General features: G+C 44.6%; 1 protein-coding gene across 2 annotated transcripts in view; it reads left to right on the top strand.

Moving 5' to 3' along the window:
* The window catches only part of LOXHD1 (lipoxygenase homology PLAT domains 1), a 164,233-nt gene that overhangs the window by 34,016 nt on the left and 105,859 nt on the right, over positions 1-24,358 (top strand). For both annotated transcript variants that reach the window (XM_053205540.1, XM_053205539.1), the window contains 4 exons: positions 2,920-3,018; positions 9,533-9,681; positions 19,400-19,523; positions 22,033-22,283. In XM_053205540.1, coding sequence (XP_053061515.1) covers positions 2,920-3,018; positions 9,533-9,681; positions 19,400-19,523; positions 22,033-22,283 — 623 coding nt within the window. The remainder of the gene's footprint in view (positions 1-2,919; positions 3,019-9,532; positions 9,682-19,399; positions 19,524-22,032; positions 22,284-24,358) is intronic.

The raw sequence follows: 24,358 nt of genomic DNA, 5'->3' as shown, positions 1-24,358 counted from the left end.
GGGGGTGTCCTCTGTGGGTGCCCTGCCACATTCTGCATCGTGTTGTTTCTAGATGGCAGAGGCGGGGCAGGATTCGAGATGGGGTTGGAGTGAAATTAGGTTTTCTCCTTGTCGCGCCCACCTCTCACTCCTTTGCACGGAGCAACTTCCCGGGACTTTGAGCTTTAGGAAGTTCGACTCAAGTTGTTTTCCGATACACTTAGTGAGGCTCTAGTATGTGCCCAGCACTGTGCTAGGGAACGTGTGTGGGGGGAGCCATATGTGAAAAGGAAGTCCCGCCCCGGACCTCTTGTAAATTCCTGAAAATCTTAGAGGCCTCACCTGCAGGAAACACCAGACTGCACAAGGCAGTCCTTGGTGAACTTGGAAATCATCGGCACAGACAACATAGCAGAACCAAGGAATGCAGGGGAGAAAGGCCCGGGGGGCTAGGACATCAGGGAAGGCCCCAAGGAGGCCATGGGCAGAGGGGCTGGAACTCTGGGCCTCAATTAAAACAGTTCTATTTTGTTTTTATTGAGGTGTAGTTGACATGAAACATTATATTTGTTTCAGGTATACGAAATAGTGATTTGATGTGTGTACATATTGTGAAATAATCACCCAAGTCTAGTTAATAGCCATTACCACGTATAATTACGACTTTTGTGATAAGAACTTTTAATATCTACTCTCTCAGTAACTTCACATATGCAATGCAGTGTTATTAATTATAGTTGCCATGCTGTACATCCCATGTCATGATTTCTTTACCTTATAACTGGGAGTTTGTACCTTTTTTAAAATTTTAATTTATTTTTTTTAAGTTTTTTTTTTTTTTTTTTTTTTTTATCTTGAGAGACACACAGTGTGAGTGGGACGGGGCAGAGAGAGGGAGAGGGAATCCCAAGCAGGCTGCACACTCAGTGCAGAGCCCAATGTGGGGCTTGAACTCATGTAACTGTGAGATCATGACCTGAGCTAAAACCAAGAGTCAGACACTTAAGCGACTGAGCCATCCAGGTGCCCCGAGTTGGTACATTAAAAAAAAAAATGTTTTTTAAATGTATGTATGTATGTATGTATGTATGTATTTATTTTAAAGGTTTATTTATTTTTGAGAGAGACAGAGACAGAATGCGAGTGGGTTGGGGCAAAGAGAGAGGGAGGCACAGAATCCAAAGCAGGCTCCAGGCTCTGAGCTGTCAGCACAGAGCCCGACGCGGGGCTCAAACTCAGGAGCTGTGAGATCACAACCTGAGCCGAAGTCGGACGCTCAACCGACTGAGCCACCCAGGCACCCCTCATTTATTTTTGAGAGAGACAGAGCACGAGTAAGGGAAGGGCAGAGAAAGAGGGAGACACAGAATCTGAAACAGGCTCCAGGCTCTGAGCTGTCAGCACAGAGCCCAACACGGGGCTCAAACTCACGAACCGTGAGATCATGACCTGAGCCCAAGTCAGACATGTAACTGGCTGAGCCACCTAGGAGCCCCAGAGTTTGTACCTTTTGACTCCCTTCACCCATTTTGCACACCCCCTTATACCCCACCTCTGGTAACCACCAATCTGTTCTCTGTATCTATGAATTTGGGTTGTTTCTTTTTTATTTTTGTTTTAGGGATTTGGGGGGTGTTTTTGTTGTTTGTTTTTTAGATTCCATGTATCAGTGGAATCATGCTATGTTTGTCTTTCTGTGACAGGCTTTTTTCACTTAGCAAAATGCCCTCAAGCTCCGTTCATGTTGTTGCAAATGTCAAGATTCTCTTCTTGGAATGCTGTTCATGGCGGAATAGTATTCCATTGTAACAATTATAGCAAAACTTCCTCACCTATTCTTCCATGGATGGACACTTAGATTTTTTCCATGTCATGGCTGTCATAAGGAATGCTGCAGTAAACGTGAGGGTACAGATACCTTTTTGAGTTAGTGAAACACCTCTAATTTTTATTAACTTCACGTATTGGGAGTAAGAAATCTGAACAAAATTCTTCTACATAATAAATAGAAAGTCTTTGAAGGAAGGGAGGAGGGAAAGGAAAATTGCCTCAGCCCTCGGAATTGTTGGGATCCAAAGAAAGTCTAGAGGAGTCTTCCTTCCCACACACACACCAGCGCCTGTCCTTTGCTCCCCATCCTAAGGCGGGCTCCAGCTGGGGAGACCTAGGTGGGCTCAGCATGTTGGTGAGGTTTACAGTGAGCCCATCTCCCCTACAAGGCCTTGGGCAAGGCTGAGGCATTTGTGGGTTACAGTGCATGGGTTTCCGCTCAGCAATTGGGGGAAAGATACAAGAAGCGATACAGATCTTTAAGTAAGGTAACCACGAAGCACGCATGCGCTGGCTACTCTTGGTGCCCTAGTCTTTGCATTGGTTATGGCCCTGACAATTTACATATAGATTTGATTTTCACATGCAGAATGTATTTTCCCCAAGTAATTTTTACACTGTGATGTATGTGGAGAACAGATTGGAGAAGGCAGAGTGGATGTGCAGTGGGCCCAGTAAGAAGCATTTCAATATCCAGGGGAGATTGGCTGGTGGTCTGGTTCAGTGTGGCATTTGGGCTGATTCTTGCATCCCAAGGCAGTATGAAAACAGAAGTTTCCTCTACCTCTGATTTATGCTCTGCACACCGTTTAGCTTTAGCAGTGACCATTTGACTTTTCTTTTCTTTCCAGCTTTATTGGGATATAACTGACATATAACATTGTGTGAGTTTAAGGTGTGCGATGTGTTGATTTGATACACGTATATACTAGCAATGACCATTTGGAACCAATGTCAGGCAACTTGTTTCTTGCTCTGTGTTTGACAGCGATGGTGACACTTCCTGTATTGCTGGAGGGAAGGGTAGGTGATGTGGTAGCTGCCTTGGGGTCTTTGTTCTTCTTTCTCGAGATCCTAATGAGCTGGGGCTTTCTCTGTCCTCATTCCCAGGTAACAAGTACGAAGTCAAGGTATACACTGGTGATGTCATTGGTGCAGGGACCGATGCTGATGTCGTCATCAATATCTTCGGAGAGTATGGAGACACGGGTAATGGGTTTGAAATCCTCTCTTCCCTAGCTGTGCCCAGTTCTGCTTCTTAGCTGGGCTCCCCCCCCCCCCCACCACTCCTGGCAGAGGAAGGCAGCTCCAAGTCTCTTCTGTTGAGCAATAATTCTGCCTGTGGTGTGGTTTGTCACAGCCTTCCCTGGGCAGCAAGGTGCTCATCTTGTAAAATGTATGTGTGTGATGTGTTTTCAGAATAAGGTGTTCTTGGGTTCGGGTCTATTTAAAATTGTCCTTCATCCTAGACAAGAACAGACCCAAGCTTTACTTCCATCAGAGAGCTCAACTGTTACTTTCCTAACCTCCTTAAGCTCCATCTTGAGTTATATTTTGAATGTGGCTGGGCATGGCTTGATTCAGTGCACTGGCTTGATGCAGACCAGAATGGGATCAGGGGATAGAATTAGACTTGGCTTCATGGGTGAAGCAAGAGCTGAGGACACAGACATGGCTGCAGGTGTTGGGAGACCATTCAGGCCAGTAGAACTGGGATGGAGAGTCTCTCCTGCTTCTTCCAATTTTATGAAATAACAGAGGAGTCAGAAAATCTACCGAGGTGTGAACTTCGGACACAATGTATTAAAGAATTCAGAATGCATTGCTGAGCTTATAAGAGGAGAAGAGAAATCTCCAGGTGCCAGAAATGAAGAGGGAGCTCAAAACCAAAGTATTAGCTCTGAATTGGTGCTGTGGCTCTTGGCAGGAGGGACCTTTCATGTTCAGTTATCTACAGGCCAGATTGTCATCCCCATTTGGGGTCAGAAAATGAGATTTCGTCCTGCATGAAGCAAGACAGGCAAAATTAGAACCGCATATAAAGCCAGGAGCCCTGAAAGTTCACAGGAACATCTTCAGTGAAAAAATAGGCCAGGAAAAAATTTGCTCATCAGTACAGTAACCTTATCTCTGCAAGAGCTCTAGATTGAAAAGACAGTTGCTGAGAAATCGATACCTCCTGCTTGCATACATGTGGGCTTGACCTCCGATTTTACACTACAGGTGTGATTTGGGAACCCCCACTCCCCCAAAGGACACAAAATTGGTTCCGTGCCAGTAATACCCTTGGGAGTTTACAGAAGCATTGTATAACATTCCCAAAGATAAGGTACTGGAGATGACTTCACTTTCCAAAATTACCAAACAGTCAAGGACATAATCCACCATGACTAAACATCAGCGGACACAACAGATTAAATCCTGCAGAATTTCAGATAATAGAGTAATCTGAGAAAAACTATAGTTGAAGAATGTTTAAATGGACTAGAGACATGAACAAAACAACGGAAGAAAATAAAAAGGCCCCATGAAAAATATAGTAAACAGAAATATAGAAAATGAAAATGTAGTTACCAAATATAAACACTTAATGGATGTGCTAGGCAACACAATTAGAAACCACTGAATAGAGATTATAAACTGTGACACAAATAAGAGCAAAATACTCAGATATAGCAGAGGTATAAAGAGTTGGAAAATATAAATGAGAGGTCATGAGATATGTAGGACAGAGTAAGTTGTGATAGATGTTGAACAGGAGTTCCAAATAGAGAATCCATAGAATAAGCAAGAGGATATATTTGAAGAGATAATGGCTGAAACCTTTTCAAAATTGAGCAAAGATACGGATTTTCAGATTAAAGTAACAGAAGGAATCATTGAGCAGCATGAATGAAAACAAATCCACATTTAGATACATTGTGGTAAAACCAAAGGCAAAGGGAAAGATCTTAAAAGTAACCAGATTTGGCAGATTCTCTTCCACAGAAACGATTAGGTTGATAGCAAATTCCTGTCTGCTACCTACACAAGGTCATAAGTTCATGGAATAATAGCTTTAGCGTTCTGAGCAAGAATATATATCAACCTAGAACTCTAGATCCAGTTAGGTTATCATTCCAGAGGGAGGGCAAAATTAATGAATTGCCTTGCAAACAAAGAGAAATAGTTACCACTCATAGACTTAAGCAGCCACTGAAGAATATGCTTTAAGAAAAAGGAAATCTGGGGCGCCTGGGTGGCTCAGTCAGTTAAGCATCCGACTTTGGCTCAGGTCATGATCTCGCAGTTTGTGTGTTTGAGCCCCACTTGGGCCCTGTGCTGACAGCTCTGTGCTGTCTCTCTCTCTCTCTCTCTCCCCCTCCCCCGCTCGCACTCTGGGCACACTCTCTCTCAAAAATAAACATTAAAAAAAATGAAAAAACATTAAAAAAATAGTAAAAAGAAAAAGGAAATCATGCCCATAAGACAGGTAAAGCAGGGAAGAAAGTGAGCAAAACTATTGATAATTATGTGACAAAGCTAAGCAAGCACTGACTATAGTAAACAATTCTAATAATGACTATCATTACGGCATGAGAAAATGTGGACCCAAAATACTCAAACACAGTAATCTTAAGGAAGGTGGATAATGAAAGTTAAATCATAATTAGGTTCTTGGCCACAGTTCATTCCCCAAGTGATAGGAGAGTAGAGACATTGATGAACTTTAGACCTCAGTGAGTCCAGTATGCATATTAAAATTGTAAAAGTAACCATGCCCCCCCCCATACAAAATGTGTAACTTCTAAACCAATAGAGGGAATAAAGAGAATAAAGCCTCAATAAAATGCAATAGAAGGCAGGAAATGAGGAAAGGGGAACAAAGAAAAAGAATGGCCAATCATAAAAAAATGTAAATGTATAATAATCACAATAAATACAAATAAACTAAACTCATCAGTGAAAGGACAGTGTTTTCACATTAAATGAAAAGAAAGAAACATCCAGCTTAAACATGTGATGCCGAAGGGCTGAGAATAAATAAAACTGAATGACATGTGTCAGGAGCATGTCAATAACACAGAAGATGGTTGTGTAGCCATATTATTATTCGTCAAATTAAACTTTAAGGCAGAAACCACTTTGGGAGAAATGAAAGTATATCGGACAATGACAAAAGGAACAATGAACCTACAAGATGTAACAATTATGAACGCTTATAAATTTTACAGCATATTCCCAAAATATGGGAAACAGAAATTAACTAAGTTCTTGAAGAAACTTGACGAATGCCTAAGTATAATGGAAGATTTTAATACATCACTCTCAATAACTGGTAAGTAAAATGGATAAAAATTTAGTATGGATACAGAAGACTTTAACTACACAGTTAATAAGCTTGATCTACTGGGTCTATGTAGATTCCTGTGTCCAACTGGTAGAGAATACACGTTCTTTTCAAGCACTTAATGACCACATACTAAACCACAAAGCAAATCTTAACAAACTGAAATTAAGCAATAAGACAGAGACAAGATTCTTTGATCACAGTCAGTAAAATTAGAAGAGACTCCAACCTCTCAGTCCATTTGGAAACAAATTTTAACTTTCATGAAAAATGATAATCAACTATAAAATCCAGGAGAATGATCAGAACCATGGGAGAGAAAGTTTAATAAAGATGCTGGGTACAAGATTAATAGATAAATCTTAATAGAAACAACAAGCAAACATTTAATTTAAAAATAAATTAATAGCAATATTAAGGTGCCTAATAGCACCTTACAATGGAAATTATAAGGTGCCTAAGAAAAACTAACAAAAAGAGCTTTCTGTAAAGAATATAAATATTTACTTGAGGATATACAAGAATATTTAAACGGAGAAATATGCTCGTGGAGGAGAATGGTCTCAAATTCATTAAGAAGTCAAATTTTCCCAGATTAGCCTATGAATGCAATGCAATTTCAGTTACATTTCCAAAAGGCAATATCCCACAGTTTAAGCGGCTAATAAAATTGCCATCCATAAGGGCTAACTATTTCCAAGACTATTTTGAATAAGGAAAATAATATTAACAATATGAATAAGTGAGGGTATTTACTCTGATCTCTAAAAGATACCACAGATCTCTAAAAACTAAAACAGTGTGGTATTGATAGAAGGAGAAACAAACCAGTGAAACAGAATAGAGTCTAGACCCACACAGAGAGGTAGTGTTATAAATCAGAAAGAAAGGATGGAATATTCAATTATTGGTGTGCAAACAATTGTCTTACCATATGAGGAAAGATAAAATTAAATCTTTTTACCTTTCACTATACACAAAAATAACTTCCAGATGGGCTACAGACTTACATGTGTAAAAGCAACACTATGAAATTTTTAGAAGAAACTTTAAGAGCATGTCTTTTGAATTTCAATTTAGGATGGAGTTTCTTGAACTATTCACTAAAAGCACAAACAACAAAGGAAAATATTTATAAAGTCTACTAAAACAAAAAAAGTGTCTGTATGATAAAAGACACCATAGACAGAGGAGAGGTAATAAAGAATATAAAATATATGAACAGAAAAAATTACAGAAGAGCAGGATCTAAATGGCCAACATATATGGGTATATCTCTCCCCCCCTCAAAAAAATATAAATGTATATGAACAGTATATATTATAATCTCTCCACATAATCAAGAGAATGTAAATTAAAATCACAATGAGATACTATTGTATATATATTGATATAAACTTTTTAAGTATATATGTTAATGATGATTGTGGGGAATGGGACCCCGAATACACTGCTGGTGATAATTGATGTACAAGCATTTTGGAAGGTAATTTTACAATACCTAATACACCAAAGGTGAGCACACCCCAGGACCCAGCGACTCTTTGTAGGTGTCCACTCAGAGCATTTGTCACAGAAATGCAGCGGAAGGCAGTTATGAAAGAGTCCATTTCAGTGCTGTTTACAATAGCAAAAAACCAGGCACAACCAAAATGTCTATCAGCAGAAGAAACATTAATAGTATTTTCTTTATTCAATGACTTTTATATAGCAGTTCCAAAAATGACCTCAAGCTACCAGCATCAACAGGGTAATCTCAAAAGCATAATATCAACTGAAAGGAAAGTCAGTTGCACAGGGTATATGTTGACGACGATGGTAGGATGATTAGAGAGCGATAGCAACAGCCTCCATCACTAACATAACACTTTCCATGGGTGGGTGTCACCACCAGTGTTTAGTGTGTACCAATTCAGTTCATCCTCACAGCAGGACCCTGTGTGGTGGTGCCATTATCCCCACTGTATAGATGAGGAACCTGAGACAGAGAGATATGCACTGCGATGTTATTTATGTAAATTCTAAAACATGCAAAAATAGCACATTTTCTTTATGAATACCTCCATGTGCAAACAAAAATTCACGGAGACGATACATATCGCTTGTGGATAGTGTTTATTTAGGGGAGGGAGAAGGCGGGGGAAGGCAGGATGGCCAGTGAGACTGTAGACTTACCAGTTATCTCTTCTTTAAGACAGAGAAAGGTCTAAAGCAAATTAGACAAAGTGTTAGCATCTGTTCTGCCTCTGAAATCTGGGCAGTGGGTGTAGAGATGTCTTCCTTTTTTTTAATGTTTTTAAAATTATTTATTTTTGAGAGAGAGAGAGGGAGCATGAGTGGGGGAGGGGGAGAGAGAGAGGGAGACAGAAGGTCCGAAGCAGGCTCTGCACTGACAACAGTGAGCCCGAGGTGGGTCTCAAACTCAGGACCTGAGCCGAAGTTGGAGGCTCAACCGACTGAGCCACCCAGGCACCCCTCTACAGATGTTTTATACTACTTTCTGTACGGTTTTGAGTTTTTGCCATTTAAACCATAGAAAGATTTAAAGAATTAAATTTTAGAAGAGAAGGTGAATGGATGGCATCAGCACGGAGCTGGTGCTTAGGTGGGGCCATAAGGGTTAATATGTTAGCTTGGGAACATAATAATGGAAAATTGAAAAGCAGAAAGAACAGGTTAGAATGGATCCTAATGACGTGCTTATCACCCAGTGTGACTTCTGACATGTTCAGTTCTCCAAGCTTGTTTCTTCATCCACAAGACAGAATTAATAATACCCCCTCGCAGATTGTGGTGACAAATAGAAAGAAAAGAAAAAAAAAAATCTATGTGAAACTAATGTGTCTGATGGTGGCCGTCCTGTTTTCCAGAAAAGGAGGCAGGCCTAAGGAAGTGTGTCGGCTGTCAGGGTCCCAGCACAATCCTGGACCAACTTCCATGGTTGTGCTCCCAGTTTGGGACAAGCAACTGGTACAAGCCAGGCAGGGCCTCAGCTGCAGGGATGGGGGTACACATGTGGTTACCAGGATGGGAACTCCAGACTAAGATAGAAATCAGAAGCCCAGTTATGGGACCTGGGCACAAGCCACACACAGGACAAGCTTGACTGGAGGTTGCCACGAGAGATTTACAGAGCCCAGAGATCTCAGGGTAAAGCTATTCTTGTTGACTTAAAAAAAAAAAAAAAATTCAACATTGTTGTTAGAGTAGTTTTAGGTTCGCGGCAAAAGTGGGTGCAAGTACAGAAAGTACCTATGTACCACCTGTCCCCCACCCTGCCCGCCAGCCTCCTGCCTTATTGACTTTTGAGACTACCTTCAGTGGGCAGACCATTGGTTCTTTCTCCTCTTCGGGTCTCCTTTGTAAGTTTCTTGCCTGTGTGTGTGTGTACAGGGGAGCGTAGGCTGGAAAATGAAAAGGACAACTTTGAAAGGGGAGCTGAAGACAAGTTCACACTGGATGCTCCCGATCTGGGGCAGCTGATGAAGATCAATATTGGCCACAACAACAAGGGCGGGTCTGCAGGTTGGTTCCTGTCCAAGGTAGGTTCACTGCCTGTCTGTGGTTCCTGTGGCCTGGGAGGGGGAATTCTGGCTCTTCAGAGGGTATATTTCAGCCCTGACTTCCCTCTCTTGGTCTGTCTGTCTCCACTCTTCTACCTAAGTCTGCTGGCCAACCATACTGCCCGACCCTGCCCACATTACCCCCTTCCCAGAAAGCCCAGGTCTCCCATCGGAATGTAACCAGGGCCTGATCATCCTTCAAGACTCTGCCGTGAAGCTCTCCCTGACTTGCCCACCGGAACCTCTCCCTCCTGTGAATGTTTATAACCCTGTCTGCTTAGAGCATTTGTTGGTCCCTAATCATAAGCTTTCTTGTGACTTATCTTGGGCTGTTGCCTTGCATCTTAGATGCCTTGTAGTCTCACCAACCCAAGACAATGGTAAGAATCAAGAAGAAAGCAAAAAGGCTTCTGGGAAGCTAAAACAGCAGGTTCAGAGCTCGTGAGGCGAGCTCATGCCCCTGGCTTTATCTTGCCCTGCCCTGATTTTGAAGGAGAGACCCCCTCAGACTCTCTCTCATAGCCTAGTGCTCACTTACAGTCCCTTCTAGCAAACTCTAGCCTGCAATTTTAAACCTAAAGTAGAAAATTAGAGAGGGAAAGAGTCCTTGTATTAGGTAGGCCTGTTGAAAACTGTAATGGGGACTCAGAGAAGATAGAAAAAGCCAAAAAATAATTAAAAATCCATAGAAGTCTGAGGTCACTTAGAAAATGGGCTATCAGCTCTTTGCAGATACTTCCCTTCATGGGGCTATCAGTATATTTCAGCTCATTCCAGAATGATAGGGAAAGTTTATTGTATAACATAGTTTTGAAAAATATTTTGAAAAAGCTCTTAGCACTTAAAACAGAAACCCTTCCAATTTGAGACAATTTGACAACGGAGAAGGAGGCTGTCTGATAGGTGAGGTTTTGTTATTGCTTAACTTCATTTACTTCTAATGTCAGCAGTGGTTGACCTGCAGTTATCAGAAGACTTCTCATCCACACAAAATCCAGATGTGGCAGCTGCTTTCTAGGACACCTGCTTTCTTGCTGTGTCACCATCCTGGGCACTGTGGCTTTCGTCCTCTACCTTGTTGCCTCACGATCACATGATGGCTGCTGAGCCTCTAGGCATCTTAAGTGTGTTCCAGGCAGGAAGAAAAGGGAAGACCCAAGGGGAAAACCACTTTTTTTTTTTTTTCCTGGCAAGCCTTTCTTTATTTTGAGAGATGCAGTGTCCTCCTTAGGCCTTTTGTCTACATTTCATTGGCCAGAAATGAGTCATGTGACCAACCTAGTTACAGTGGAAACTGGGACAAATGGCTGGCTTTCCAGCCTTTATAAGAAGAAGGTGATCGGGAAAGGGCTGAGAGCATCCTCTCATGTCTGCCACACTCCTCTCCGTAACTAGCCTGGAAGTTCCTTGAGGGCCTCTCCCCAGCTCTTGGCGTGGGGTGGGGCATGAATTGGTGAAGTGAGGAATGGCCAAGGTTCCTTTGGAAAGGAAGGGGTTTGTTTGGCCGTAAGAGCAGCCAGCCTGGTGCTGAACAGGGTTCTAGGAGGCTAAATGCTGCTTGGATTGGAGAAGAAATGGGGCAGGGGTCCAGAACGAGAATAGCCAATGAGAGGCCGGGGTGTGTCTCCAGGTTGGAGGAGGGAGAGGAGGCAGGTGCAGTCTGTGACCTCAGCCGGGATGAGGCACGAGCAGGTGCCTCGAAGCCCAGTTCCCTCATCCGGGAAAGAAGGACCATCTGAGTGAAAACCCAGGGTTAGTGTAAAGAGCTGCAAGGTGCACCCCAGGGCCTGGGTGTAGCCTTGACAGGTTTTCCAGCTGCCCTCTCCTGAGGTCAGGTTCCTTCTTGGCCACATGGGCCCACTCACCCCACTTCTGTGCTCTCAGAAACCTCATGAAGGAAGTGGGTTTTCTTGCCAGAACAGGCCCCTTTGCAAAAGGAAGGGGCAGCTTAGCAGAGTGAAAACATTTTTTTCTTTGTTCTTTTTTTCCTTTAAGATCTCGTTTCCTTTGTAGATCTCGTTCCATTGCCTTCTGAAATTTGATATTGAGGCCAAGGAGATTTTTGTTTCTTTCAGGATAATCTGTTCTATTTTGTTTTTCTAGCCGGGATGCTTGCAGAATTTTTTTTTCTTTATATTTATAATAAGTCTCAATTGGGGGGCTCTGTTAGTTCATTTATGCCCCCATCCTCCTTCCCTCCCTCCTTCCTTTCATTCCTTCCTTTCTTTTGCTTTTGTTTTTGATTTTTCAGAGACACGATTAGTCTTTACTTTTGTGCAAATGATATTTATTTATTCACAATTTATTTATTTGTAGCTCAGGAAAGAGAATCTCCTGTTATACGCCAGATTCTGGCTTGGATGGCATTTGTTCTGGTCTCTTCTTCAGGAGTAACAAGTAACCATTTATGGGCTCTCCATTCTCTGTTTTCCGAAGCTCTCAGCTTCTCTCTTGTTCCTTCCACTTTCTGTTCTTTGCACTCCAGGAGAACGTGTCACATTCCCTCACCCTGTCCTGGATTGGCTCCCCCATGCCGTGCTGTCCAGTCCCTTCCTTCTCCTACCAGTGTGCATTCCATTCTAATTCTGAGTGTTTCTCAGAATTTACATGTTTGTTGTAAAAGGTTAGGAACATTTACATGTTCATTGTAAAAGGTTAGGAAATAGAAATAAACAAAAAATAAGGTAAACCTAAACCACCACGATTTCACCACCCAGAGATGACCAGTGTTCGTGTTTTGATGCAGGTCCCCTCCAGCTATTTTTCTATGAATTAATATACATGTATCATTTTTTAAAATAGGGTCATATCATAAACAGTGTTTTACAAGCTGCAGTGTCTCCACTTTGAAATAGAACATGCATATGTCCCCACGTTATTTAAATAGAGTGACATGAGGGTTTTACAGTGCAATTTGTTAATGAGTCCTAGAGTATTTCTTTTTTTTAAATTTTTATTTTTGACAGAGAGAGAGAGAGAGAGAGACAGAGCATGAGCGGGGGAGGGGCAGAGAGAGGGAGACACAGAATCGGAAGCAGGCTCCAGGCTCTGAGCTGTCAGCACAGAGCCCAACGCAGGGCTTTAACTCACGAACTGTGAGATCATGACCTGAGCTGAAGTCGGACGCTTAACCGACTGAGCCACCCAGGCACCCCTAGTCCTAGAGTATTTCAATGCACAGATATAACATGACTTATTGAATCAATGTTCTTTTGTTGAACATTCTTTTCCTCAAAATTATTGATACTATAAAGAGTGCTGTCACATTCTTATAGCTTATCTTTATGCACATCTAGGATTACTTCTTACAGTAAACTCTGAGGAGTTGGGTATAGTAAATTCTGAGGGCTTGCAGAATTGTGAGAGCCTTGACAGATTTGCTGCTCTATAGTTTCCTTGATATTTTTCCTTCTTTAGTCTGGTTCCCTTTTACTATCATCTTTTGCCTTTTCAACGCGGCCACTGCTGTCTTAAAGATGTTTAGTCCTATTTCATAAAGACCAGTCTTCTTGTATTCCATTCAGCGTGTGTGTTTTCCTCAGTTCTTGTACTGTATCCAGCGTGAGGCCCTTTGCAGAGTTCTCCCCTTCTTCTGGTTCTTTGGAATGATGTTCCCACCTTCCCTCCCTCCTTGTCTTCCTGCTTCCTTCCTTTCTTTTTCTCCTCTTATGTGCTAATTAGGCACTATTTTCAACCAGAAGGCCAAGCACTTGGCTCCTTTCAGGATTAGATTGGTTGTTCTCTGTGCAGCCGTATTGTGTGCAGGGTGAGTTCAGGGTCTGGTAAGGCAGGCCTCCACCCGTCCCCCCCAGTGCTAAGGTGGGTGTCCTCAAAGGTTCACGGTATTCTGACAGACTCCTGACAGCCTATTCCTGTAACTTAAGCCAAACCAAAATGCTTCCTGGGGATAAGACATGAAACTAATTTAAGTGCTTCGTAGGTCAGTATGCCTGGATTTACTTGATACTTTCCTGAGGAAGAGAGGGAGGAGGGGTTTAGATCTCAGGCAGGGTAGGTGCAAGCCCGAAGCCAGAGGCTGGGGGAAAGCACTGTGTCACCATACTGGGGACAGCCAGCTCTAGTGTTCTGCCTCCCCCATCTCTGGCCATGTTCTGCCCCTCCACAGTTTACAAGGACTGATCTGCTGGCCCTCAGGTCCCCAGGGACACCAGTTAAAGGGGCTGCTGAACTGCCTGAGTTTCCAGATTTGACACTTGCACAGAAAGTGCCCTTCTTCCTCAGAGTTGCCAGGCTGGTTGCCTTGGACTTCACAGGACAATTGCTCCTTGGGTATTTACGTTCAAGGGCTTGGTAGATAAACCTAAAAGCCAATATAATGATCCACTTCACAGGTGGTCTCCCTTCTAGTCAATTGCCCACATATGCTTCTCAGCCCAGGGGTATGGCCCTCGGGGTGACCAACACCCCCTGTCCCCTGTGTTGCACCCTCTCCTGGAGCATAGGGGCTGGCATCCTCCCCTCCCCCGGCTCTTGCCCCGCGACCCATGGCTTGGGCCCTCACGTGGGGTTAGTCCACAACTGTGATCAGCTCAGATGGTCATAGCGCTTCAGAAGAGCAACAATCACAAAATGGCACGTCACACTCCAATGGGCCTTGTCCTTGGTCCATCTGCTGCAGTAAAGAGACTTGCCCAAGGCCTTGCAGCTCTTCAGTGGCCAGCCTGGCACTTACCCTGGTCCTCCGGACTCCAGGTCTGGACTCCTTCCCCTGCGTCACGTGTTAGCCCGTCCAGGTCGGGAGATGGATCACCCGCTGCATGCTGTAGGCGGTGTAACGGCAGCCCGCACCACAGGCTCCAGGAGGAGGAGGAGACCAAGGCTCATGGAGCTGATCTTAGGGACATCAGGAAGCTCAGTGTGTCCTTCTGTTACCAGATAAAACTCAACAGTCAACAAACATTTGTGTGGCTACCAACGGCAGCTGTTGTGATAAACATCATTCTTCTCTTTTTGCTTTATTATTTTTGAGAGAGGCAGCACAAGCAGGGGAGGAGCAGAGAGAGAGGGAGACAGAATCTGAAGCAGGTTCCAGGCTGTCAGCGCAGAGCCCAATGTGGGGCTTGAACCCACAAACTGCAAGATCAGTGACCTGAGCTGAGGTCGGGCGCTTAACCCACTGAGCCGCCCAGGTGCCCCAAGCATCACTCTTCTTGAAAGAATAAGACAAGTCCCTAAATAATTATACTTACTATACCCATATACCCCTAAATTTCTGGGAGAATCCAGCTTTCAGTGAACGTTCTGTCATGAGAGTCCCACAAGTAAAGTAATGTCGATCAGGTCAGATTTCCTGGCTTGAAGAGTAGAAATCAGAATTACCATGACTTTAATGCCAAGCAGGATGAGATAAAAGTCTTGAGTAAGGAACACACCAAGGTGGTGGGGGTGAGCTGCGTCTCACTGGGCAGCAGGAGTGCCCTGGAGCTGGGCCATGAAGATGGGTAGGGGTTTGCCAGGAGGGGCAGGGAGGAGGACTCCTGTGGTCAGATGAGGAGGAGCCAGAGGGCGAGGCAGGGATACCGAGTGGATCTGGGCCAGAGCACAGGGCTCAGAGGACTGAGAAGTGGGAAGTCATGTTAGGGAGGAAAGTGCGGGTAGGACCACTACAGGCCCTGATCATAATAAGCCATCAGAGGCCTTCACTGAGCAGTAGCCTGAGGTGGTGGGGGGTGTGTGGGTGGGCTCAGAAGAGAGGGAGTGCAGAGGGTGGAGAGAATGCTAGGCTGTCACCATTCAAATGCTGCCATTTACACTTATTTATATTATGGGACATCGTTTTATAGTTTTTCAGTGTGATGGCTGAGACCTGGACCATATGGGGAAGGATAGCCTCTTGACAGGGAGAAGATCTCACCTTCCTTTGGTGGGCCTCAGTTTCCCCCAAGGAACATTCGTTTGCTTTTCCACAAGCTAGATGCTGAGATTTATTTTAGTGGGTTCATAAACTCCGAAAGTCTTCCTCCTTTTTTCTCCTGTGTCAGAACTTACCTGGTCTTTGCCCTTTGATCTTAGAACTCTGGAAGGAAGCCACAGTTCTCCAATGGTTCTTGAAATGTGATGATGGCTGCTTATGGGTCACAGGTTACTTTTACTGGATAACATATATGCATTTTTAGTCTTTATTTATTTTGAGAAAGGGCGCAAGCGCAAGCAGGGGTGGGGAAGAGAGAGAGGGAGAGAGAGAATCCCAAGCAGACTCCATGCTGTCAGTGCTGAACCCGACCTGGGGCTCGATCTCATGAACCATGAGATCATGACCTGAGCTGAAATCAAGACTCGGATGCTTAACCGACTGAGCTGCCCCCATTTATGCATTTTTAAAGGAAAGATTGAAAACCCCTTGAAAGCAGAGGCTTGTTCTACATTCTTTGCCTGCCCTCATGCCTGGTACATAGTGGGTACACTGTGTGGACCACTCAGATTGTGCACATCTCGGGCACCTTGGTGCATGAGTGCGAGGGAGGGGACCCTTCATCCTCCTCAAATTGCTGTGTGGGGGGGTTTCACTTCTGCCCAGAACAGGCCTCTGTTCTGATAGGTTATATAAAATTGGTGCAAATTTTTTCAGTGTAGAGCAGGGAGAGCTGTCATGAATCATACGTGACACTCCCCATCGATCTAAAATCTATTGACTCCAGGACCCATGCCATGTGCTCACACGGGCACGTTTACCTTGCAGGATGGGGCGGAAATGAAGGCCCCAAGGCCCTGGATCATCTGAGTGTATCTCTAAACCATTGGGAAGACTAGGGAAGAAATGCCTCCTGCTTGGGCAGCTCCATCTTTTCCTCCTCTTCTTTGGGGTAGAAGAATAAGCTACTTTTACCATTGGCTGGTCCGATCTTATGACTCTGCTGTGTCCTTGTGGCTGCTGAAGACAGTGGGTTCCACCGTGGACAGGCCTTCTCTGGCTGTGGCCTCATCTCCCAGGGGGCTCGTAACCCCTGCTTGCCCTCTTGCCTCTCAGAAGGCCAGCGCTGCCTGGGGGCTTTCTGCCCATGGAGAGTATTCCTCCAGGAGATAATGGTTCTTGCTTTTTATTAGGTCATTGCTTCTGACTGTCTGTCTGTCTCTCACACACACAGTGTCTGTCTCTCTCTCTCTCCCCTTTCCTGCCTCCAAGTATGTGCTTCTGTCAGTCATGGTGAGGGGCGTTTCTATTTCCCCAGTCTTATTTTACAGCGGTCGCTGCCACAACCACAGGATCTGGGTAACAGTGGTCTGGAGGGAACACCACCATTTCATTCCCTTACGAAAACCATTCCTGACAGGTCCTGGAGTCTTGAAAGGAACTCCATGAAATCCCAGAGGTGTGTGGGCAACTTGTAAACGGAAGTGGGAAAGCCGCTCACTCCTCCGTCGGAAGGGGCTCTTGGTTATGACCGTCTAAGCATCAGGGGTCATGAGTGAGCCACAACCCACCCAGCAGAGGCCAGGACGCTTCTGAGAGAACCCACTACCCCCCCCCCCCCACACCCCTGTACAGTCTTTACGTATGGCAGTCGGCGCGTGGTCATTTCCCTCCCTGCCTCCGCTTCTCTGCTCCTGCCCACTGAAGGATCACCGTCTGCTACCAGACGTGCTCCCAGATACCCTGCTCCCCGGGAGCCAGCTTCCTCCAGCCTCATCTTGTAGACCTTAGGGCCAAAAGTTTTGATGAATAATTGTTTACATATTTTAATATGCATCTAGAAAAGGTTTTTTTCAATTTTTTATAATTTTTTTAATGTTTATTTTTGAGAGAGAGAGAGACAAAGCAAGGGAGGGGAAGAGAGAGAGGGAGACAGAGAATCCCAAGCAGTCTCCCAGCTCCGAGCTGAGCTGTTGGCACAGAGCCTGACGCAGGGCTCGGACTCATGAGCCACGCAAGATCATGACCGGAGCTGAAGTCGGATGCTTCTCCCAGGCACCCCTAGAAAAGTTTAAGACCCGTTCATGGACTCTGATACTTTCTGCACCGGTATTTAACCTCTCATCATCTCTCTTGGCCCTTCTTTGTATTTAGTATTTTGGAAAGTCTAATTTTTCCAAAAATGTATTCAAATATTGTCTCTTTCCTTCGTGGCTCAGCTAGTTTGGTCTTGTAGAGGTAGTTAATGATACACGTTCTGTTTCTCAGATTAGCTAAACTTCTCAGGTGAGGAATTTCCATCAGACACCAGGCCAGTAGGGGGCCCTTTATTGATGACAACTGTGAGGGTGGTATTGATGATGAGCTGTGAGGGTGGTGTTCTCGCTCTTGAAACCGTGGCTGGTACGCTAGTCTGTGAACACTGAAAGACAGAGATGGTGAATCTGTATGCCAAGGTTTATTAGTAGGCTTGATAGCTTCTCTGATAAACGAAGTCCTGTTTTCCTTCACTCTGCTTTTCCAATTTTGTGGGAGCCAGAGTAAAGGGGGTTAGGAGGCGGGCTGAAGCCTCAGACCTTTGTCATTGACTCCCCAGTCTCCCCCTAACATGGAGATGAAAGCCAGCGAGAAATGTGCAGATAGAAATGTTGTGAGAGGCTGGACTTTGACAGCAGAACCCTCTCTGGCCTGTGCCACAGTGGCCTCCAGGTGCTCAGCTTTAAAAGTACAGACACTCCATCAAATCAGCAGGCTCTGAAGGGTGACTCACACCAACCAAACTCACAAGGGACTGATTTATAACCCAAAGCCTGAATGCTGGATATATCTGAGGAGAGAAGGCTGGGAGGACAGTGGCTTCCAGTCACTGGTTCAGGCCACCGGCTTTTCCCTAGTGGGTGGTATCTTTGGGAAAACAGCTCTTAGCCCAGAAAGTTCTTTTTTTGAAAACGGGATTAGAATAGGGTGAGATGGCTTCAGGCAGCCCAGTGTGTGCCCTGTTTCCACACTGCAGACATTTTGATCTCAGGAAGGGAGTCTTTCATTGAAATCACCACCTCCCCCACCCCCCGCCGCTCTTGGGCAATCTTGGGAACACCTGGGCAGACACTTTCACTTTCCAACTCACCCTGTCTCCAGATGCTTCTGCCTTCACGGGGCTACAACTGGGGGAGAGATTCTAGTTATTGATGAGTCTGCTTATCTTAGAGTGGGTTTTCAGTTGGGTTCCTGGCACGCTTGAAAGGGCCTTTCAGCTCCTTGGTAAACTCTGAAAGACATTCTTATCTCAGCCTCGCCAGCCTGGCCCACATGTGAGTGCCCTGTGGGAGGCTTTGTAGACAGCCACTTCCATTATCCTCGCTATCAGTGGCTGATGTTTTCTGACCTGATCACCAGACCCTGGGATTCTGTGTGCCTCATTTGGGGCTTGTAATTCTCCTTGTGTGGAGTCAGCTTCTCACCAAGGGTAGGGTCCCAGGCTTCAGCAGGTGGGGAAGGTGATGCTCTCGTTGCAGTCTGTAAATACAGGCTTCACACCCGGGTCTCACAGGGCACATCCTGCCAAATTTCTTGCACTTAGTTGTGAAAATGATCTGCAGCAGAGGAGGGAATAGTGGCTCAGTCATTCAAGTAGGAGGTACTTGTCAGTCGTCCCCATGTGTCTCTCAGTGCTTTGCAAAAGGCATGTGCTTATGCTAAGCTTTCCCTGGGCCACAAAGAAGGTGAGAGTGTATTCTTAGAGTGCATTCAAGTGATGGAGGTATTCGATCACCAGGTGCGCTGTTAGTGACCCTTGCCGTCCCCCCCCTCTCTTCTCCTTCCCAGATTGTCATTGAAGATATTGGGAACAAGAGAAAATATGACTTCCCTCTTAACCGCTGGCTGGCCTTGGATGAAGATGACGGCAAAATCCAAAGGGATATCTTAGTGGGCGGAGCTGAGACCACAGGTAGAACTGAGAAAGGGAAGCACGATTGGCTGGTATTTCACTTTCTGCCTGAGGTTCAGTGTTCTCCTTGGTGGGCCTGGAGGCCTGTGATCCAGCAGGAGCCAGCCACTCCTCCTGCTCTTGAAAGTGTTCCGTCCCTTTGTGCTGGAGCCTGAGGCTCTGCTGATGCCAGAGGAGGCGGGGGAGGTGCCCCTGAGCAGATACTAACTTTCAGGGCAGAAGAGATTAGCCACTGGGTGAAGCTGGAATGTGAACTCCTGTTCACAGTGGATGAGGGTGTGGATTTACTCTTAGCTCCTCTTACTATTGCGTGCTTACTGTATGCCAGGCCCCCTAGGCACTTGACCCGTTTTGTCCCCTTTAATCCTCACAAGGACCCCGTAATATAGAAACTGTTATCATTTCCATTTCACAGAGGAGCAAACTGAGTCACATAGGCATTGAGAGACCTGTCCAAGGTCACGCAGCTGGCAAGTGACAGATCCGGATTCGGGCTGCCACCTTAGTCTCCACCCTGTGCGGATTCCACAGAAAACCCGCACCTCCCAGCACGGGAGTTCGTGGATGTTCCGGAACATCAGTGTCGTGAATGTGCCCATCTGAGAACGTGCTCTGCTGCACAGCATCCTGTTGCTTAGCACTGCACAGAGAAGAGGTCCAAGTCCTGGGGCACAGTATCCAAACTGCTTCATGGTTTGGCTGCAACATACGTGTCAGCTGAATCTTCCAACTTCTTGTCTCACTTCCAGATGCTCACCTGTCTCGCTCCACCTCATCAGCACACCTTTGCTCTTTCCTGAACCTACGCCCCCTTTGCCCTCCTTCTGCCTCATCCACTTGTCTTCTGCTTCTGCTGGGGGGGCGGGGGGGAGGGAGCTTCTCTCCCCTTGCCTGGCCCTCTCCTCATCCGTGCCTTCCCCCGCCCCTCCCTGAGCTGCTGGCCTTACTCTTTCTCTCACTTTATCTTTAGAATATCTTTCTCCTCAGCCTGTAATGCCATTTCTCTTCTCTACACTCCTCAAATTCCTGCTCCCTGTCACTCCCTCTGGGCCCTCCCTCCTTCCTGTAGACAGGCACTCCCTCCCTTCCTTTGCACCAGACACTTGGGCAGACCTTGACTGCTATCAGTTAGGAAATCACACGTTCCTCTGCTCCAGCACTTTCCAGCCTTGCATGTTATTTGTAACTGAAGCTTGCATGTTATTTACTCAGAAACAGATAGGAGGGGCGCCTGGGTGGCTCAGTTGGTTAAGCATCGGACTCTTGATCTCAGCTCAGGTCTTAATCTCAGGGTTGTGAGTTCAAGCCCGGTGTTGGGCTCTGCACTGGGCATGAAGCCTACTTAAAACAAAACAAAACAAAACAAAACAAAACAAAACAAAACAAAACAAAACCAGATCCCAGAATGGGTCTGCTCTGACCCCTTTAACCATGTTACTCTTACTGACCTCCAGTGGTAGAGGAGAAGGAGAAACGTCTGTCAAAGGCTGGGAATTACTGGTAGCCTGGGCCATGGGAGTACGTACTGGGTGTGTTTTGGAGAAACAGAGCTGGAGACACCATTTGTCCATCTTCTAGTCTCCCTGAGGCCTTGCATGTAGTAAGCACTCAGTCAGCGTTTGTTGAACAAAGGAAGGTGTAAACGCTTCAATGAATCAGGCATCCCGTAGCTGCATGTGGCTAGCTCCAAAAGACTTTCAGGATTTTCATTTCCCTGGGTCCGGGGCTAGGGGTGAGGCAGGGGGTGGGGTGGAGGGGTGTGTGCCTGTACACCATTGCCTTAGACTCCAGAGCAAAATGGAGGGAGGCCAGACCTGAGCAGAGTTTCCTGTCCAGATGCTGGTCTTTGGTGTTTTCTCTTACTCAGTCCCACGTCACAGCTTAATCTCCCTTTGCTGGCTCTTGCCCAGAACTTCATGTCCTCGTCTCACCTCCCGACTGACCAAAACCTCAAATGGCCTGACCACAATGTGCTCTCCTTCCCTCACTCTTTCCTCAACCCACCACGTCAGGCTCAGACATGAGTGCCCTCTATTAAAAGTTATCTTTTTAAGTTATGAGCAAAAGAGCAAGCAAAATGAATCAGCTAGCCCCAAATATAAATCTCCATTAATGGAGTTGACTCTTATAATTAAATCAGACATAACAGAATTCGTCCGGCAGCTATTAATAATATGCACATGGTAATTAACATTAATAACAAGTACTATTCTTAGCCAACTCAAATTCCTCCTTCTCTCTGTTAGTTTCTTGTAATCAGGGCTGGCAGCTTCTTAGGGTAATACCTGCAGTTTATTCCTAAACTCAGATACATTGACACACAAACTGAAAAAAGAGCACAAAGCGGAGAGGGGCACTGGATGTCACCTGGGGAAGGAGGACGAGGGGGGAATGAGGAAGCGTGGAAGAGGGAGGGCCTAGGGAGGTGGTAGCCAGGGAGGGGAGACTTGGGTGGGATTTTGTAATCAGCTGGCACTAACCTTCTCCTTCCCTGTTGCTTCCACACCAGCTATTTCATATATTGTCACCGTCTTCACTGGGGATGTCCGGGGTGCCGGGACCAAATCCAAAATCTACTTGGTTATGTATGGGGCCAGAGGGAATAAGAACAGTGGGAAAATCTTCTTGGAAGGCGGTGTGTTTGACCGTGGCCGCACAGACATCTTCCACATCGAGTTGGCTGTCCTCCTTAGCCCCCTGAGTCGGGTCTCCATCGGACACGGCAACGTAGGCGTCAACAGAGGCTGGTACTGTGAGAAGGTAAGGGATGCCCCAGGGACGGCCCTTTCCTGATTCAACCCCTCTCTTCTTTAACTTGAAAATACAAACTCTGACCTGCTTCCTGCTTCCTGCTTGCTTTGGACCAGCTACAGAGCACATGGGCAATCCCTTTCATTGGGCAATTGGATTGGTAACATGCCTGTCCATCTTGTTCTGTTTATGGTCAGGAATGAGGGCTGCACTGTGCACGTATCCAAGGGCCAGACTGCAGGATAGCTTATCCAGAGGTAGTAGTTGGTAGTTACAAACTATCCTGGTTCTTGGTGTAGTGTTTCACTTCACCTTATAAATCTGTCAATCAGCAAGTATTTTTGAATGTATGTTTGCATTGTGGAATACTTACGCTTTAAAGCATATACTCAATGAAAGTAAACTAGATAATGATAAGAAAACAAATATACATTTTGTCTACCACCCTACTTAAGAAATACTTTTCCAATACTTTTGAAACTCCACTGTGCCCTTACCCAATCATAAAATTTTCTTTTCCCCAAAGAGCATACACTATTATGAATTGTTACCTATGTATATATTATTTGTATGTAGCAGTTTTCATTCAACACTATGCTTTAGACATTCATCTGAATTGGTAACAGAAACTGTAGTTCATCAATTTCACATTCATTCCATTGCATGAATCAGTCACCATTTATTTGTTTGTTCTTTAATTTACAGATATTTTGGGGTTGTATTTCTTGATATTTGCTAATATAAACAATGTTGCCATGACATTCTTATACATCTTTGTACAAACATCCAGTTGGTTGATAGTATATGTTCAAGTATCTTTTCGTAGCTTGCCTACAGTGTTCTTTGAGCAAGGGAAGATTTAATTTAGAAATGCTTTATCCAGGGGCACCTGGGTGGCTCAGTCGGTTAAGTATCTGACTTTGGCTCAGGTCATGATCTCATGGTCCACTGTTGGGCTCTGTGCTGACAGCTCAGAGCCCGGAGGCTGCTTCGGATTCTGTGGCTCCCTCTCTCTGCCCCTCCCCTGTTCACGCTCGCTCTCTCTCTTTCAAAATAATAAATACAAATTAAAAACAATTAAAAAAGCCCTGTAATTCTTTTAAAAATATAGATTCCTTGACTACAATGCAAGTCTACTGAGTCAGAATTTCCAGGTAATTGGAATATTCAGATAATTCTTATCATTAAGGAAGTTTCAGAATCACTGATTTACTAAATAGTAATTCTTTCTCAACTGTTCTAAAAAGGCAATTTAGTCTCATCAAATACCCCAAATGTATGGTTTTGCCTCTGAGCTTTTTTGTCTGTTCCATTTATTGATTTAATTTTTTCCTACACTAATACAATACTCACTCTCATCATTTCATATCTTTATGTAAGTCTTGGTATCTTCTAGGACAAATTTACTCATCGTATTCATCTTCCTTAGGATTGTATTAATATTCATGGCTCTTAACCCTTCCATAGAAATTTTAGAATTTTCTTGTCAAGTTCCATGAAGAATTATGTTCAACAGAATTCAATTGGATATGTAGATCCATTTGGAAGAATTGATATCTTTACTAAGTACTTTTTATATGTATGAGCATTATGTACCTCTTAAAATTTCGGTCTTCTTTAATATTTAGGTCTTCTTTAATATTTCCCCTTTTTTTCCCTTGCTTTAAAAGTTTATTTTGAGAGAGAGTGAGAGAGAAAGCACATGTGTGTGTGAGCCAGAGAGGGGCAGAGAGGGAGAGAGAGAATCCCAAGCAGGCTCCCTGCTATCAGTGTAGAGCCGAACAAGGGGCTTGATCTCACCAACTATGAGATCATGACCTGAGCTGAAATCAAGAGTTGGATGCTTAACCGACAGAGCCACCCAGGAGACCTAGTGTTTTTCTATAGTTTTATATCTTTCTTGATAAAGATCTTGCACGTCTTTGTTAGATATATTCATAGAGGCCTTATAATTTTTGTTCCTATTATAAATATCAATTTAAAATTATATTTTTAAACTATTTGTTTAAAATAGAAGAAATAGAAATACTCTGTAGAAATAGAAGGACTTTCGTGCATTGAGTTTACAAATAGCCATCTTACTA

The sequence above is a fragment of the Acinonyx jubatus genome, chromosome D3, assembly GCF_027475565.1.
Source record: "Acinonyx jubatus isolate Ajub_Pintada_27869175 chromosome D3, VMU_Ajub_asm_v1.0, whole genome shotgun sequence".
In the NCBI taxonomy this organism is placed as follows: domain Eukaryota; kingdom Metazoa; phylum Chordata; class Mammalia; order Carnivora; family Felidae; genus Acinonyx; species Acinonyx jubatus.
This window is presented reverse-complemented; position numbering and strand designations above follow the sequence as displayed.